This window comes from Palaemon carinicauda, chromosome 8 (genome assembly GCF_036898095.1).
Source record: "Palaemon carinicauda isolate YSFRI2023 chromosome 8, ASM3689809v2, whole genome shotgun sequence".
In the NCBI taxonomy this organism is placed as follows: domain Eukaryota; kingdom Metazoa; phylum Arthropoda; class Malacostraca; order Decapoda; family Palaemonidae; genus Palaemon; species Palaemon carinicauda.
Window position 1 is genome coordinate 161909054 of NC_090732.1, and position 14676 is coordinate 161923729.

General features: G+C 41.7%; 1 protein-coding gene across 2 annotated transcripts in view; it reads left to right on the forward strand.

Moving 5' to 3' along the window:
• Window positions 1–14676, forward strand: part of LOC137646068 (putative leucine-rich repeat-containing protein DDB_G0290503) — a 96341-nt gene that overhangs the window by 75002 nt on the left and 6663 nt on the right. Inside the window, exons 20-25 of one of the 2 annotated variants that reach the window (XM_068379232.1) lie at window positions 9254–9373; window positions 9627–9761; window positions 11150–11287; window positions 11643–11768; window positions 13050–13187; window positions 13915–14049. In XM_068379232.1, the coding sequence (XP_068235333.1) occupies window positions 9254–9373; window positions 9627–9761; window positions 11150–11287; window positions 11643–11768; window positions 13050–13187; window positions 13915–14049 (792 nt within the window). Of the gene's footprint in view, window positions 1–9253; window positions 9374–9626; window positions 9762–11149; window positions 11288–11633; window positions 11769–13049; window positions 13188–13914; window positions 14050–14676 lie in introns of both variants that reach the window. The other variant, XM_068379231.1, reaches the window with a different exon arrangement.

A 14676-nucleotide genomic window follows, 5' to 3' on the forward strand; every position in this document is an offset into this window, starting at 1 on the left:
GATTTTAAAAAATATACGGGTTGGAAATCCCCTATGGTTGTCAAACGCCAATATCTAAAGATCTTACAGGCTCTTAAATACCCAACGATGGCAGAGGGGAGCCTTATCTCTCCCCATTAATCTCCTCTTCTTCCTTTCTTCCATCTCTTCTCTTCTCCCTCCTACCCGCCACTCACACCACGTCGCCGCTCTCCTTGGTAGTTCGTTAGCCCTATGATATTTGCCATGTTTAATTCCTATGGTTTAACTGTTATTGTAGTTACCGTTCCTTTAATGTTTAGATATACTTAGACATGTAAGGTTTGATGCCTTTTGCGATTCGACACTCAGTTGGTTCCTTGTCGTCATTATTATTTAACCTTACGTTCCCTATGTCATTTGGCTGGTTGGTAATTGGACGATTACTTTATTATATCATAGTATTGTCGTACATGGTGATTGTATTCTCCTCATTATGTTATTAATTTATTGGGCTTGGAAGGCATTCTCTGGTACTTTTTCGCCGGCCGTCACAGGTTCGACCCAGAAAAGGGATTTTGACGAAGGAAAAATCTATTTCTGGGGAGAGACCTGTGACGCCCGGCGAAACCCTTCCCGATGATTTTTGTACGGACCCACCCTTTCCTTGCCAAGCCATATGTTCTTGCAGAAGGATGACCTAGTGAGCGCGAGTGGTGGGTGTCGATAGGGTAACCCAACTGTATTCTCTAGGGCCTGTCACGGCCCTCCCCCTTTGATGAAGGGATTATCTAAATGGAAGACAGCCTGTGAATAGTGTTTTACAAACGCCCTTGTTAGATATACGACACCAACAAGGTGCTCGCGCGAGGGTTGTAACCTCTGCATTCCATGCTTTTAATTTTCTCTGGTATATTTGGAAGATTTATATCAGAAAAAGTACAAAGAAGGACTTTTTCGCCGGGCGTCACAGGTCTCTCCCCAGAAATAGATTTTTCCTTCGTCAAAATCCCTTTATTGTAGTTAAAAGCCACAATTTTGATTATTCTTAATTGTTACTAATAATTAGAAATTTGATGAGTTAGAAGTTTATTTCATTTTTATTTTTACTATTATTTAATAGTTTTACAATAGACACAATTCCTTCATTATTTTCATTGTAATCCCAATGATAAAACTCAATGTGTAATATTGATAGTTTACAGTTAACAATCATCACACCTATACATGCTATTTACATGGATTTCTTATTCTTTTCTTAAATTTTTATAATTTTTTCTCTTTTTATTTGAGGCTATGGCAACAAAAATATACTAGACTGTCCTTGGCTTAGATTTAGAAAGTAATGTAATTTTATTAATAAAATCGGTCATTTTGTATACTCACCCAAGGTTCACGCTAATGGTGACGGCTTATCATTAGAAATTAATTTCCCGTTTTCCCTCAGTTCAATAGCCTCCCCCCTCAATTACACTATTGCCTGTTATATGTTCTTGTATGGTAATGAGTATGCTGTGGGTAAGCCCTTCCTGTATAATTATTTGAATTGCTTACAACATCCAGTTGATATCATTATTCGGTGGGGAAGTGATATGGGAGGAACCGTAGGATGAGTATAGAAATAATTAATTTTTCAATATTAATCTTACCCGATGATCATGTAGCTGTCAACTCCGTTGCCCGACAGAAATCTACGGTCGGGATACGCCAGCGATCGCTATACAGGTGGGGATGTACACAACAGCGCCATCTGTGGTCAGGTACTCAAGTACTTCTTGTCAACAAGACCTCAATTTTTCCTCTGTCGTGCCGCCGGCAAGACCTACATGGATACGCTGTTGATTTTGGAGTCTTTTGTTCACGATTTGGTGAAGTATTTGCTCTGAAATTTAGCCTTCGCTGTACAGGAAGCTTTATCCTTAGCTTAGCAAGCTTTTGGAATTAATTTGATTCATTGGTTAACGATCTTTGCTTTACTTTGGAATTCCCCCTTGACTACTTCTAAAATTCAAGATGTCTGACCATTCCCAAGTTCCTAAATACAGGCAATGTAGTGTTAGGACTTGTAATAGGCGTCTTCCGAAGGCCTCTGTTGATCCTCACACCGTATGTTCCAATTGTAGGGGAAAATCCTGTCAATTGGAAGATCGATGTGGGGAATGTGCTGGGCTTTCGGAATTCGATTTTAATGAATTCCTCAGATATACACGTAGGTTAGAGAAGGAGAGAGATAGGAGGAGTTCTTCTCGCTCTGTGGATTTTTCCTCTCCCCATGCCCCTCAACCTTTTCCTTCCCCTGTGGTGGTGACTCCCGAACCTGCTACGAGTGCTCAGCCTGCAATGGCTGATATGTTGCGTGCCATTCAGGCTCTCGGTGATAAGGTGGAGTCGTTGGTTAGTGACCGCAATCAGCTCTTGGCAGATGTCAGAGAGCTGAAAGCGAAGAGTGCAGTGGGAAGTGTTAGTGCTTGTGCTGTGCATAGTGTCAGTGTCAGTGTTGCGCATGAGGATACATCTGTGCGTGCCAGTCGTCCTCCCAGTCCGGGACCTCTTGCAAGCTCCCAAGCCCAGGGGAGAAGCAATGTCGAAGGACCAAAGGGTTCGGCAGGCCTTGATCGGCGCACGGATGTATCCTCAGTGGTTGCGGACGCATCTGCTAAGGATCGTCCCTTCCACTCCCAGACGAATGAGCCCTTACATTCCTCGTCTGTGGAAGAGGTTTCCAGGAGGAAACGGTGGACCCAGGTCTCACGACCGCTCAAACGTAAGGTCCCTTCCGAGCTAGTCCAACGGCCCAGGTGTAGCCGCTGGGTCAGTTCGGACTCGCCGCAGTCTTCTGATGACTGCACACCTCCCAAGAGAGGTAGAGTGGTCCCTCAACAGGCCTCTGCACCGTCTGTTGTTGCTCCAACCACAGTAGACCCTAAGTGGTCCATGCTGCAGACTATGCAGTCTCAGCTTGCTGCTTTTATGCAGGAGTATCATGCAGAGAAGGTTAACACCCCTCCTGTTATTCTACAACCCGCAGAGGTTGTGCGCTCTGCAGATACTGCGGCTGCCTGCTCCCACACCCTTCCTGTGAGAGCTCCTCCACTGATGCGCAGTCCTCACTGCCAGACGCATGTTCTTGCTGCACCATCTGCTAACATGCGTGAGCTGCCGCATCAGGAGTTGCCGGGTTCCAGCACTATGCGGCATTCTCCTCAGCCCATGCAGCATGCTCTGCAGACCTTACAGCATGCTCCGCATACCATGCAGCATGAGCCGCATACCATGCAGCATGAGCCGCATACCATGCAGCATGAGCCGCATCCCATGCAGCATGAGCCGCATACCATGCAGCATGAGCCGCATGCCTTACAGCATGCTCTGCTTACCACACCGCATGCTCCTCAGCCCACCGCAGACCCTCCCACACTCCGGCCCTCTGCTTTTGTTGTTGCCAGCTCACAGTCTGTCCAGCAGAGGCATGATGATGGATCCGCAGGTACGCGTGCACCCGTTCTGCAGGATTCAGCCGCTCAGCTTGCTACTCTGCCTTTGCCACTCACAACTCACCTTTCGGATGAGGATGTATCGGAGGATGAAGCTGCTCATCTGGATGATCCTCACTCTGATGTTGAAGGACCCAAGTCTTCGCCACCCTCCTTAGACTTTCGCAAGGTCCTTGCTTTGTTCAGAGAACTGTATCCTGAACACTTTGTGTCTGCAACCCCTCGTTCTCCGCCCTCCGAGTTTGCTATGGGCATGCAGTCTGCTGCGCCTGCCTTCACCAAGCTTGTTCTCGCCAGATCATCAAGGAGAGCTTTGAGGGTTATGGGGGACTGGTTGCATTCCAAGAAGCAACTGGGAAGGACCTCTTTTGTGTTTCCTCCTCCCAAGCTGGCTTCTAAGTCGAGCGTCTGGTATGCCACGGGAGAGGAACCTGGCTTGGGGGTTCCTGCCTCTGCCCAGGCCGACTTCTCAAGTCTGGTTGACTCTCCCCGCAGGTTGGCTATGAGACGTTCGAAGATCTGCTGGTCACTTTCCGATCTTGATCATTTGTTGAAGGGAGTCTTTCGTGCCTTCGAGATATTCAACTTCCTCGATTGGTGTTTGGGAGCCTTAAGCAGGAAGACTTCCCCTTCTGACAAGGACTCGGCCATGCTGATCATGTCCAGCATGGACAAGGCAATACGGGATGGGTCTGGTGAACTTGCGGCTTCATATGTATCAGGGGTCCTCAAGAAGAGAGAACATCTGTGCTCCTTCTTATCTGCTGGTATCACTCCTTGCCAGAAGTCAGAGTTGCTGTTTGCTCCTCTCTCCACGTGTCTGTTTCCGGAGGAGTTGATTAAGGGGATGGCTGCCTCTCTTATCCAGAAGGATACGCATGACCTCATGGCTTCTTCTGCACGTAAGGCTAAACCCTTACCTTCCGTGCCTAGACCCTTCCGTCCTTTAGCAGCTGATACACCTGCTTCTAGGTTCATCCCGCCCTTTCGTGGCAGAGCCTCCAGCAGAGGAGGTACCCGTGCAGACAGTCACAGAGGCAAGTCCAAGAAGGGTTCCAAGTCCGCAAAAGGCAAGTTTTGACTTCCTTCCTCTCCAGACAACAGTAGGAGCCAGACTCAAGACCTTCTGGCAAGCTTGGGAGAGCAGAGGTGCAGACGCTCAGTCTGTGAAGTGGCTAAGGGAGGGATACAGAATTCCGTTCTGCCTCAATCCCCCTCTAACTACATCTCCCATCAACCTCTCTCCCAACTACAAGGAGAAGGACAAGAGGCTAGCGTTGCAACAAGAGGTGTCGCTCTTGCTACAAAAGGAAGCAGTGGTCATAGTCCGGGATCATCAATCCCCGGGCTTTTACAACCGTCTCTTTCTTGTAGCCAAGAAGACAGGAGGTTGGAGACCGGTGCTGGACGTCAGTGCTCTCAATGCTTATGTCACCAAGCAGACGTTCACGATGGAGACGACGAAGTCGGTCCTAGCAGCGGTCAGGCAGGAGGACTGGATGGTCTCGTTAGACCTGAAAGACGCATACTTTCACGTCCCCATCCATCCAGACTCCCAACCTTTCCTAAGATTCGTCTTTGGAAAGGTTGTGTACCAGTTCCAAGCCCTGTGCTTTGGCCTAAGCACGGCACCTCTTGTGTTTACGAGACTGATGAGGAATATTGCGAAATTCCTTCACTTGGCAGACATCAGAGCCTCCCTCTATTTAGACGACTGGCTTTTAAGAGCTCCCACAAGTCGTCGTTGTCTGGAGAATCTCAGATGGACTATGGATCTGACCAAGGAACTGGGCCTCCTGGTCAATTTAGAGAAGTCCCAGCTCGTCCCATCCCAGACCATTGTTTACCTGGGTATGGAGATTCAGAGTCGAGCTTTTCGGGCTTTTCCGTCGGCCCCAAGGATCAACCAAGCCCTAGAGTGCATCCTGAGCATGCTGAGAAGAAACCGATGCTCAGTCAGGCAGTGGATGAGTCTAACAGGGACACTTTCATCGCTGGCCATGTTCATCGAGTTAGGGAGACTCCACCTCCGCCCCCTTCAGTATCATCTTGCTGCTCACTGGATAAAGGACATGACGCTAGAGACGGTCTCAGTTCCTGTTTCAGAAGAGATGAGGTCTACTCTAACCTGGTGGAAGAACAGCATTCTTCTCAAGGAAGGTCTTTCGTTAGCTGTTCAGACCCCCGACCACCGTCTCTTCTCGGACGCATCAGACTCGGGCCGGGGTGCGACATTGGATGGACAGGAATGCTCGGGAACATGGAATCAGGAGCAAAGGACTCTTCACATCAATTGCAAGGAGTTGTTGGCGGTTCATCTGGCCTTAATAAACTTCAAGTCCCTCCAGCTAAACAAGGTGGTGGAGGTGAACTCCGACAACACCACAGCCTTGGCTTACATCTCCAAGCAGGGGGGGACTCATTCGAGGAAGTTGTTCGAGATCGCAAGGGACCTCCTCATTTGGTCAAAAGATCGAAGGCTCACGCTGGTAACGAGGTTCATTCAGGGCGATATGAATGTCATGGCAGATCGCCTCAGCCGGAAGGGTCAGGTCATCCCCACAGAGTGGACCCTTCACAAGAATGTTTGCAGCAGACTTTGGACCCTGTGGGGTCAGCCAACCATAGATCTGTTCGCTACCTCGATGACCAAGAGGCTCCCATTGTATTGTTCTCCGATTCCAGACCCAGCAGCAGTTCACGTGGATGCCTTTCTGCTGGATTGGTCCCATCTCGACCTGTATGCATTCCCGCCGTTCAAGATTGTCAACAGGGTACTTCAGAAGTTCGCCTCTCACAAAGGGACACGGCTGACGTTGGTTGCTCCCCTCTGGCCCGCGAGAGAATGGTTCACAGAGGTACTGCAATGGCTGGTCGACGTTCCCAGGACTCTCCCTCTAAGAGTGGACCTTCTGCGTCAACCTCACGTAAAGAAGGTACACCCAAACCTCCACGCTCTTCGTCTGACTGCCTTCAGACTATCGAAAGACTCTCAAGAGCTAGAGGCTTTTCGAAGGAGGCAGCCAGAGCGATTGCCAGAGCAAGGAGGACATCCACTCTCAGAGTCTATCAATCTAAATGGGAAGTCTTCCGAAGCTGGTGCAAGGCCAATGCAGTTTCCTCAACCAGTACCACTGTAACCCAGATTGCTGACTTCCTGTTACATCTAAGGAACGTTAGATCCCTATCAGCTCCTACGATCAAGGGTTACAGAAGTATGTTGGCAGCGGTTTTCCGCCACAGAGGCTTGGATCTTTCCACCAACAAAGATCTACAGGACCTCCTTAGGTCTTTTGAGACCTCAAAGGAACGTCGGTTGTCCACTCCAGGCTGGAATCTAGACGTAGTTCTAAGGTTCCTTATGTCATCTAGATTTGAACCGCTCCAATCAGCCTCTTTTAAGGACCTCACATTAAAAACTCTTTTCCTCGTGTGCCTAGCAACAGCTAAAAGAGTAAGTGAGATCCACGCCTTCAGCAGGAACATAGGTTTCACATCTGAAACGGCTACATGTTCCTTGCAGCTCGGTTTTTTGGCTAAAAACGAGCTTCCTTCACGTCCTTGGCCTAAATCGTTCGAGATCCCTAGCCTATCCAACTTGGTGGGTAACGAACTGGAGAGAGTACTTTGCCCAGTTAGAGCTCTTAGGTACTATCTAAAGAGGTCTAAACCCTTACGAGGACAATCGGAAGCCTTATGGTGTGCTGTTAAGAAGCCTTCGCTACCAATGTCTAAGAACGCAGTTTCTTACTACGTCAGGCTTCTGATTAGAGAAGCTCATTCTCATCTGAAGGAAGAAGACCTTGCTTTGCTGAAGGTAAGGACACATGAAGTGAGAGCTGTGGCTACTTCAGTGGCCTTCAAACAGAACCGTTCTCTGCAGAGTGTTATGGATGCAACCTATTGGAGAAGCAAGTCAGTGTTCGCATCATTCTACCTCAAAGATGTCCAGTCTCTTTACGAGAACTGCTACACCCTGGGACCATTCGTAGCAGCGAGTGCAGTAGTAGGTGAGGGCTCAGCCACTACATTCCCATAATCCCATAACCTTTTTTAACCTTTCTCTTGAATACTTTTTATTGTTGTTTTTGGGTTGTACGGTCGGCTAAGAAGCCTTCCGCATCCTGGTTGATTTGGCGGGTGGTCAATTCTTTCTTGAGAAGCGCCTAGGTTAGAAGTTGTGATGAGGTCCTTTAGTATGGGTTGCAGCCCTTTATACTTCAGCACCTAAGAGTTGTTCAGCATCCTAAGAGGACCGCTACGCTCAGTAAGGAAGACGTACTTAATAAAGGCAGAGTAATGGTTCAAGTCGACTTCCTTACCAGGTACTTATTTATTTTATATTGTTATTTTGAATAACTAATAAAATGTAATACGGGATACTTAGCTTCTTTGTTAACATGTATGCTGGTCTCCACCCACCACCCTGGGTGTGAATCAGCTACATGATCATCGGGTAAGATTAATATTGAAAAATGTTATTTTCATTAGTAAAATAAATTTTTGAATATACTTACCCGATGATCATGATTTAAAGGACCCGCCCTTCCTCCCCATAGAGAACCAGTGGACCGAGGAGAAAATTGAGGTCTTGTTGACAAGAAGTACTTGAGTACCTGACCACAGATGGCGCTGTTGTGTACACCCCCACCTGTATAGCGATCGCTGGCGTATCCCGACCGTAGATTTCTGTCGGGCAACGGAGTTGACAGCTACATGATCATCGGGTAAGTATATTCAAAAATTTATTTTACTAATGAAAATAACATTTTATTAAACTTCTCACCTGAGATTCACTTGGCTAAATCACACACTGAAGGAGGAAGTTAAGTGAGGGAAAGAGACTTAACGAAACCAAATATCCTAACCTTAACACTTACACCTACCAACTAGACAACTTGACACGCCTCATCTCAAATCTCCAGGTACTGAAACATTCCCACCAAAAGCTACAGAAAACTTTTACAGTACCACATGATTCCAAATTTGAAATTTCCATGAGGGCCTGTGAACCAATACAAACTTTAAGACATCCTAGTCAGTACAAATGACCCCAAATACTACTTACCCTAGAACATTACCTGCAGCTACCATAGGAACCAATGCCTAGCAATCCTTATAGGAACACCATGCCTTCCTGAAATATTGCTTGGCAAAAACAGATTTGATACATCTCTTGAGTTGCTGCCAAAACCCTTTCCAAAGAAGATTCTTACAAAATTTAAGAGAAGTAGCCGCACTCCTAATACTGCATTGTGGACCCTAACCATCAAGCCCCTAACCTGATCATTTGATGTGAGCTTTAATCCCGAAATTCTTAATGTGGAAGGACATTGTCTTCTCTGGATACTCGCCTGATTTGGAATTAACTTTTCTCTTTACATTTAAAATACTTCTCAGCAACTTGTTTAGACAAAAACCTAACATTTCTTCATAAGAATCTGGTAACTTCTCACATTTTTGGTAAGTTCTTACATTCTGAATTCCTACGATTTAAGTCACAGTGTTTCCCCCGGGATGTGATACAAAAGAAATGAGAATCCTTATCCTTTAGCAATAACCCATTTGAACATTTAACACACAAACACATTTCAAAACCAGTTGAAGACATCGCTAATTAAGGTAAATGCTAACCAAAACTTTTTAAACCACTCCACCTGTATAAACAGATTGCTATGAAAGACAGTCTACTCTTTAGGAGCCTACCCATGTAATGAGATACATTGACATGCGTGAGATTCGTGGAGGAGGCCATTTGGACCTCAGATGAGATTGTTACTCATTATTTTGTTTTTCTAAAGCTTGAGAATCGCGTGAAGGAACTTGAGAAAGAAGCAGAGACCAAAAAGAAGGCTTTGGATGATCTTACAGCAAGTAATCACCACCTCAAGATCAAGTTTGACCAAGAAACTAGTCAGTTGGTAAGTCAAGTATGTGTACTAACATAAAAGAAAATATGTCTGTGTGTATATATATACAGTATATATTTATATTTATGGAAAAAAATAAATTTTTGGGAAGAGTTTCTAATCCAATTTGCAACACTCAATTTGTTTGCAAACATTTCACATGAAACAACAAAGGATTGAGATAAACAAAGATTCACATTGAACGATGTGTCTTTAGATGATAATGTTAATTAAAGGTGGATTCAACGATATTTATTCTTCGCAGAACTTCTTGAACAACCGAGTTGGTGAACTGCAGGCGTTGCTAGATGCCAAGAGCGTCAGCGTCGAAGTCTTGGAGAAGGACAACAGAGTCCTCAGTGAGAAATTGAAGAACATGGACAAAAAGCAAGGCAACCAGGTAATTAATCAAATTAAGTTACTCATAATATGGATTAGATCTCTTCACTGGATAAATACTGGTTTCATTTTCTATACAGGGTCTATGGAACTTCCTTGGAAAAAAAGACTAAATAAAAGAAATTGACTTGCTGAAGTTCACAATGTAACTTGCACAGATACACTATTTGTGTCTGGTGCTAGCTGCAGTTGTCTTAAATTTTAATGGATGGAGTAAGTAACAGTATTTATAGTGCTTATATCTACCAAGTTCAAGCTTTTGCCATTTAACAAAGGAAAAGCCTTTTATTTTACATGCCCTGTCCTCTGAGGATCACTTTTGTAGTAGCCCCAATAATTGCCAGTACTGTATACATGTTGTAAACCTTGGTTTACAAGCTAACTGCTTTGATGGTATTTTTTTTCAGTATGGTAAAAGGCCTAAGACTTTTCACTAATGCTTATACTGTAGTCTTTAGTGTATAAACTTTGTCCATTGTTTAATTGAAGTTCAGTTCATCTTTGGAGGAACTAGAGCCAATATTGCCTGCACCTCTTATGATTGAAATGCAAAGATAACACATGCCTGCGCTAGCACTTGGAGTAGAATCTATCTCTGATTGAAATGCCAAGACAACACATGTCTGAGCCAGCACTTGGAGTAGAATCTATCTCACTTTATGTCATAAGATGCCTAGAACACCAAAAAGGAAGAATTTATCTTGGATCCCTTAACCCATTCATTACACAGCATACATGCTGATCATAATGATTTGGCATTGAACGTAATCCTAAACAGTGTGGCACTTTGCAGTTCATGGTTGTATCACTATTCTATTTCTGTACTATTATATATTATTAATATCATTAGCCTGCTAGATTGTTTTTGAAAAGGTAGTGGAATATCCGGGCAAGGGCTCATCAGTTTTGTGTTTGATGCTATTTGAATTAATAACTTTGTCTCCATATTTACTGGAGACCCTTGGCTTAGAAACAGATGCCTAGTACTCGGCAGTCATCTCAGCAGATTTAAGCCTAAAATTTTCTAAATAATGAGTCAAACCTGACAGTTTAATATCCTAAATATGTTACAGAACATTTGGAAAACTAACCCTCTACTTTGCTCTGTTTCAAAAGGTGGGAAACTTGACAAATTCAAATACTATAAGAAAGAATTTAATATTCTCTTGCTGTTTCAAAACCTGGGTAGTGTATTGAATAGATTAATAATAACTTGAACTGTAGGCATCTAATTATTATATATTGCGGTTTCATATGTTGAATTTATCTTTTTCCTACAAAATGCTTTTGAATCTTTTATTCTTGTTCTCTTGCAACGTAGTTACATTTTATAAGTCGCTATATCAAACTATGTATTCTTCACATTTGAATTTGTTTAATTTCTCTCAGAACAGTTTAGAAATCAGAATTGTGGACTTAGAAGCTGAAACAAAAGCAAAAGAGATGACAATCAATTCACTGATTTCTGAGAACAAGAGCCTCAACTCCAAGCTGGAGGAAACTGGCAGGAATGAATCTTTCACAAAGGTATTTGGGTAAAAGAGAGACTTGTACATCACTCAATATTTGGAATTATGTAGAAGGGTAAAACTTATACCCTTTATTTCTGAAAACTATAAATTATATGATCATTCATCTTTTGAATTAAAAGTTAGATTTTAAAAGAAAATGAGAAATAAAAGAGATAGGAATATGAAATCAGCTAAGGTTATTTGAGGATTTAGAGAAAGAATAATTTATATTCTAAAGTTTCTTGTGAAAGTTCCAAAAGAACAACATAATATATGCACCTATAATAGAATCTACTTCTGTATCTGAGAATTTTAGGATACATGGCACTTATTAGTTTAATTATTTTCATTATTATGGAAAGCAATTACAGAGAGAGCTGCAGGAGTTAAGAAATCAAGACCAAATGAATAAGCAGACCATCACCTCTCTGGAGAACGATGTCGAAAACCTGACCCACCAGTTGAACGACACCCATAATAACCTTTTAGTTTCGAAGGTGAGGAATGAAATCCACTGTCAAATTTGTGCATGAGTATAATTGTATTTGAGTGTGTTTAAGATGAATGTGTTCATTTAATATAACTGTATTTATTTCATAATGATTTTCACAATAAAATCATATGCACATACAGTTCCGTATTGTAACAGTGCCTATCCAATAAACTAAGTTGAACAGTTATGCAGAGAAGTGAGAAATATTTAGCAAAAGGAAAGGAGTTGTATGTTGCATTTATGGATCTGGAGAAAGCCTATGATAGAGTCGATAGAGAAACAATGTGGAATGTGATGAAGTTACTTTGTATAGAATTGGTGGAAAGTTGTTGCAAGCAGTGAAGAGTTTATACATAGGCAGTAAAGAATGTGTTAGGATAGGGAATGAAGTGAGTGAGTGGTTTCCACTGAGCGAGGGGCTGAGATAGGGATGCATGATGTAACCATGGTTGTTCAATTTGTTTGTTAATGGAGTTGTAAGAGAGGCGAAAGCTTGAGCGCTTGGCCGAGTTTTGAAACTGATAGATGAGAGTGATCATGAGTGGGAGGTGAATCAGATGTTGTTTGCTGATGATAATGTATTGGTTGCAAACTCGGAGGAGAAGCAGGGTCAATGAGTGACAGAGTTTGGGAGGGTATGTATATATATATATATATATATGTATATATATATATATATATATATATATATATATATATATGTATATATATATATATATATATATATATATATATATATATATATACAGTATGTATATATATATATATATATATATATATATATATATATATATATATATATATATATATATATATATATATATATATATATATATATATACATACATACTGTACATGGCTGTTTAACAGCCACATCAGACATAAGCACCCACCCCATAGATAGGAGGCTGATGGCTAACGACAGAACCCAATACTCGGACACGAGTGGGCGCCGACAACGACGACTGTACATACATGCATATATATAAATGCAGACCTAGATTTTGTAAAATCTTAGCCATCCTCACCTTATGCATCTACCAAACCTTACTTACCTTTCACTAACATAGTGAGAAAAGATTAAAAGTTAGAGCAGGTATAATAGAGGACATGTAAATGAGGAAATAATTTAGGTGCCCGAATATATAAAATGGTAAGTTAGTTTTGGCAGAGAAATGGGTGTAGAAAGCCCTTCTTGTATACATAACCGATTTTAAATTTATGATTGATTTTAGTTTTTATATTCCTGCCAAAAATAATCTTCATTTTTTTCCTACCTTATCAGAACAAGTTGCAAGATGTCGATTCAAGAGTCAGAAGCGCTGAAGAGGGAAACAATCATACAATTCGTTCCCTTGAGCATAAAATTAGCCGATTGCAGCAAGAGCTGCACGAGAGCCAAATTGACGTTAAAACGCACCAGGTAAAGAATACTTGTGATATCCTTCCCAAAGTATATTTGTGTTGTACATTTTTTCTGTACTTGCTATATATGTTTACATTTTTTTCATTCACTCAAAGCATTTCTAGTCTAATGAGTAATTGCCTCTTAACTTTCAAACATTTGTTACCAAGAGGCAAGTACTGTATGTTCCTGTCTTCATTGTAAACCTTAATTATTTTTTCTTCATATTCTTCTTTCCTCCCTCAGTTGCTATCTTTTCTTCCTTTTATCGTTGATACTTGAGATGTTGAAGTACAGTAGATACTCTTGTTTTTAATGAAATTTAATTTGAGTTAATTTTTTAATAATTTGATATTTTAAATATGTGAATAGGATGTAGTTATGAGTGAGTGTTTTTTTTTCTTTTCTTTTTTTTTCATAGTTTTTTACTTATTTATGACGGCACTAAATAACCTCATCAGTCCTGGTTTCTGCCCATTGAAGTGAAATTTATGATCCAATTCAGAATGAATGTTGAGTTCTTTATTTTGTACCATCATATAATACATAGTAATTGATCCCCTTTATGTCATAATTAGAAAAACAAAAAATTTCTACTGTTAAACATTAGTTAAATGGTGTCCTGCTTGCATAAGTGTCTATGCGTGAAAGAATTAAAAGATGAGCGTTAAATAGGACATGATACTAGAAAATGACAAAATTCAGATAACTCGTGCCTTCTTTGCTACCATTCTTCTTCCTCCAGACCAAGTTGATGAGGGCCGAAAACCAGCTAATGGAAGCAGAGAAACTAAGGGGTAGCAAGGCAGCATTAGAAAAGAGGATTGTCAAGCTGACACAGGAACTCCAGGAACATAAGAAGAATACAAACAAGCCAATGGTAAGTAGGTACAGCTGGACACAGGAATTCCTGGTACACCTCACTCTCAGGAAGTGCACCCAGCCACACCCTTACTGCGTGGCAAATTTCTGCGTTTAGCCCCGCCCACCATCTCTGCTATTGCTTCCTACACTCATTTGCTAGGTTCCTCACCTTGAAGTAAGGTAGTGACAGGGTGCACTTCTTTGAAGCTGGGTGTGTTAGTGACTCCTGTATCCAACTATACAGGAAAATAGCTGCATGCAACAATTTATAATATTTTTTCACTGAATGTATTATTATTATTATTATTAGATGCTAAGCTACAACCGTAGTTGGAAAAGCAGGGTGCTATAAGCCCAGGGGCCCCCACAGGGAAAATAGCCCAGTGAGGAAAGGAAACAAGGAAAAATGAAATATGAGTCTTTCAGTCGAGAAACATGCCAAGCGCCATTTTTAAAAAGTGTCAGAAATTGCAATTGAAAAATAATAATAATAATAATAATAATAAAAATAATAATAATAATAATAATAATAATAAAAATAATGATAATGATAATGATATATAATAATATATAATAATATATAATATAAGTAATAGTAATAGTAATAGTAATAATTATTATTATTATTATATTGATAATAATA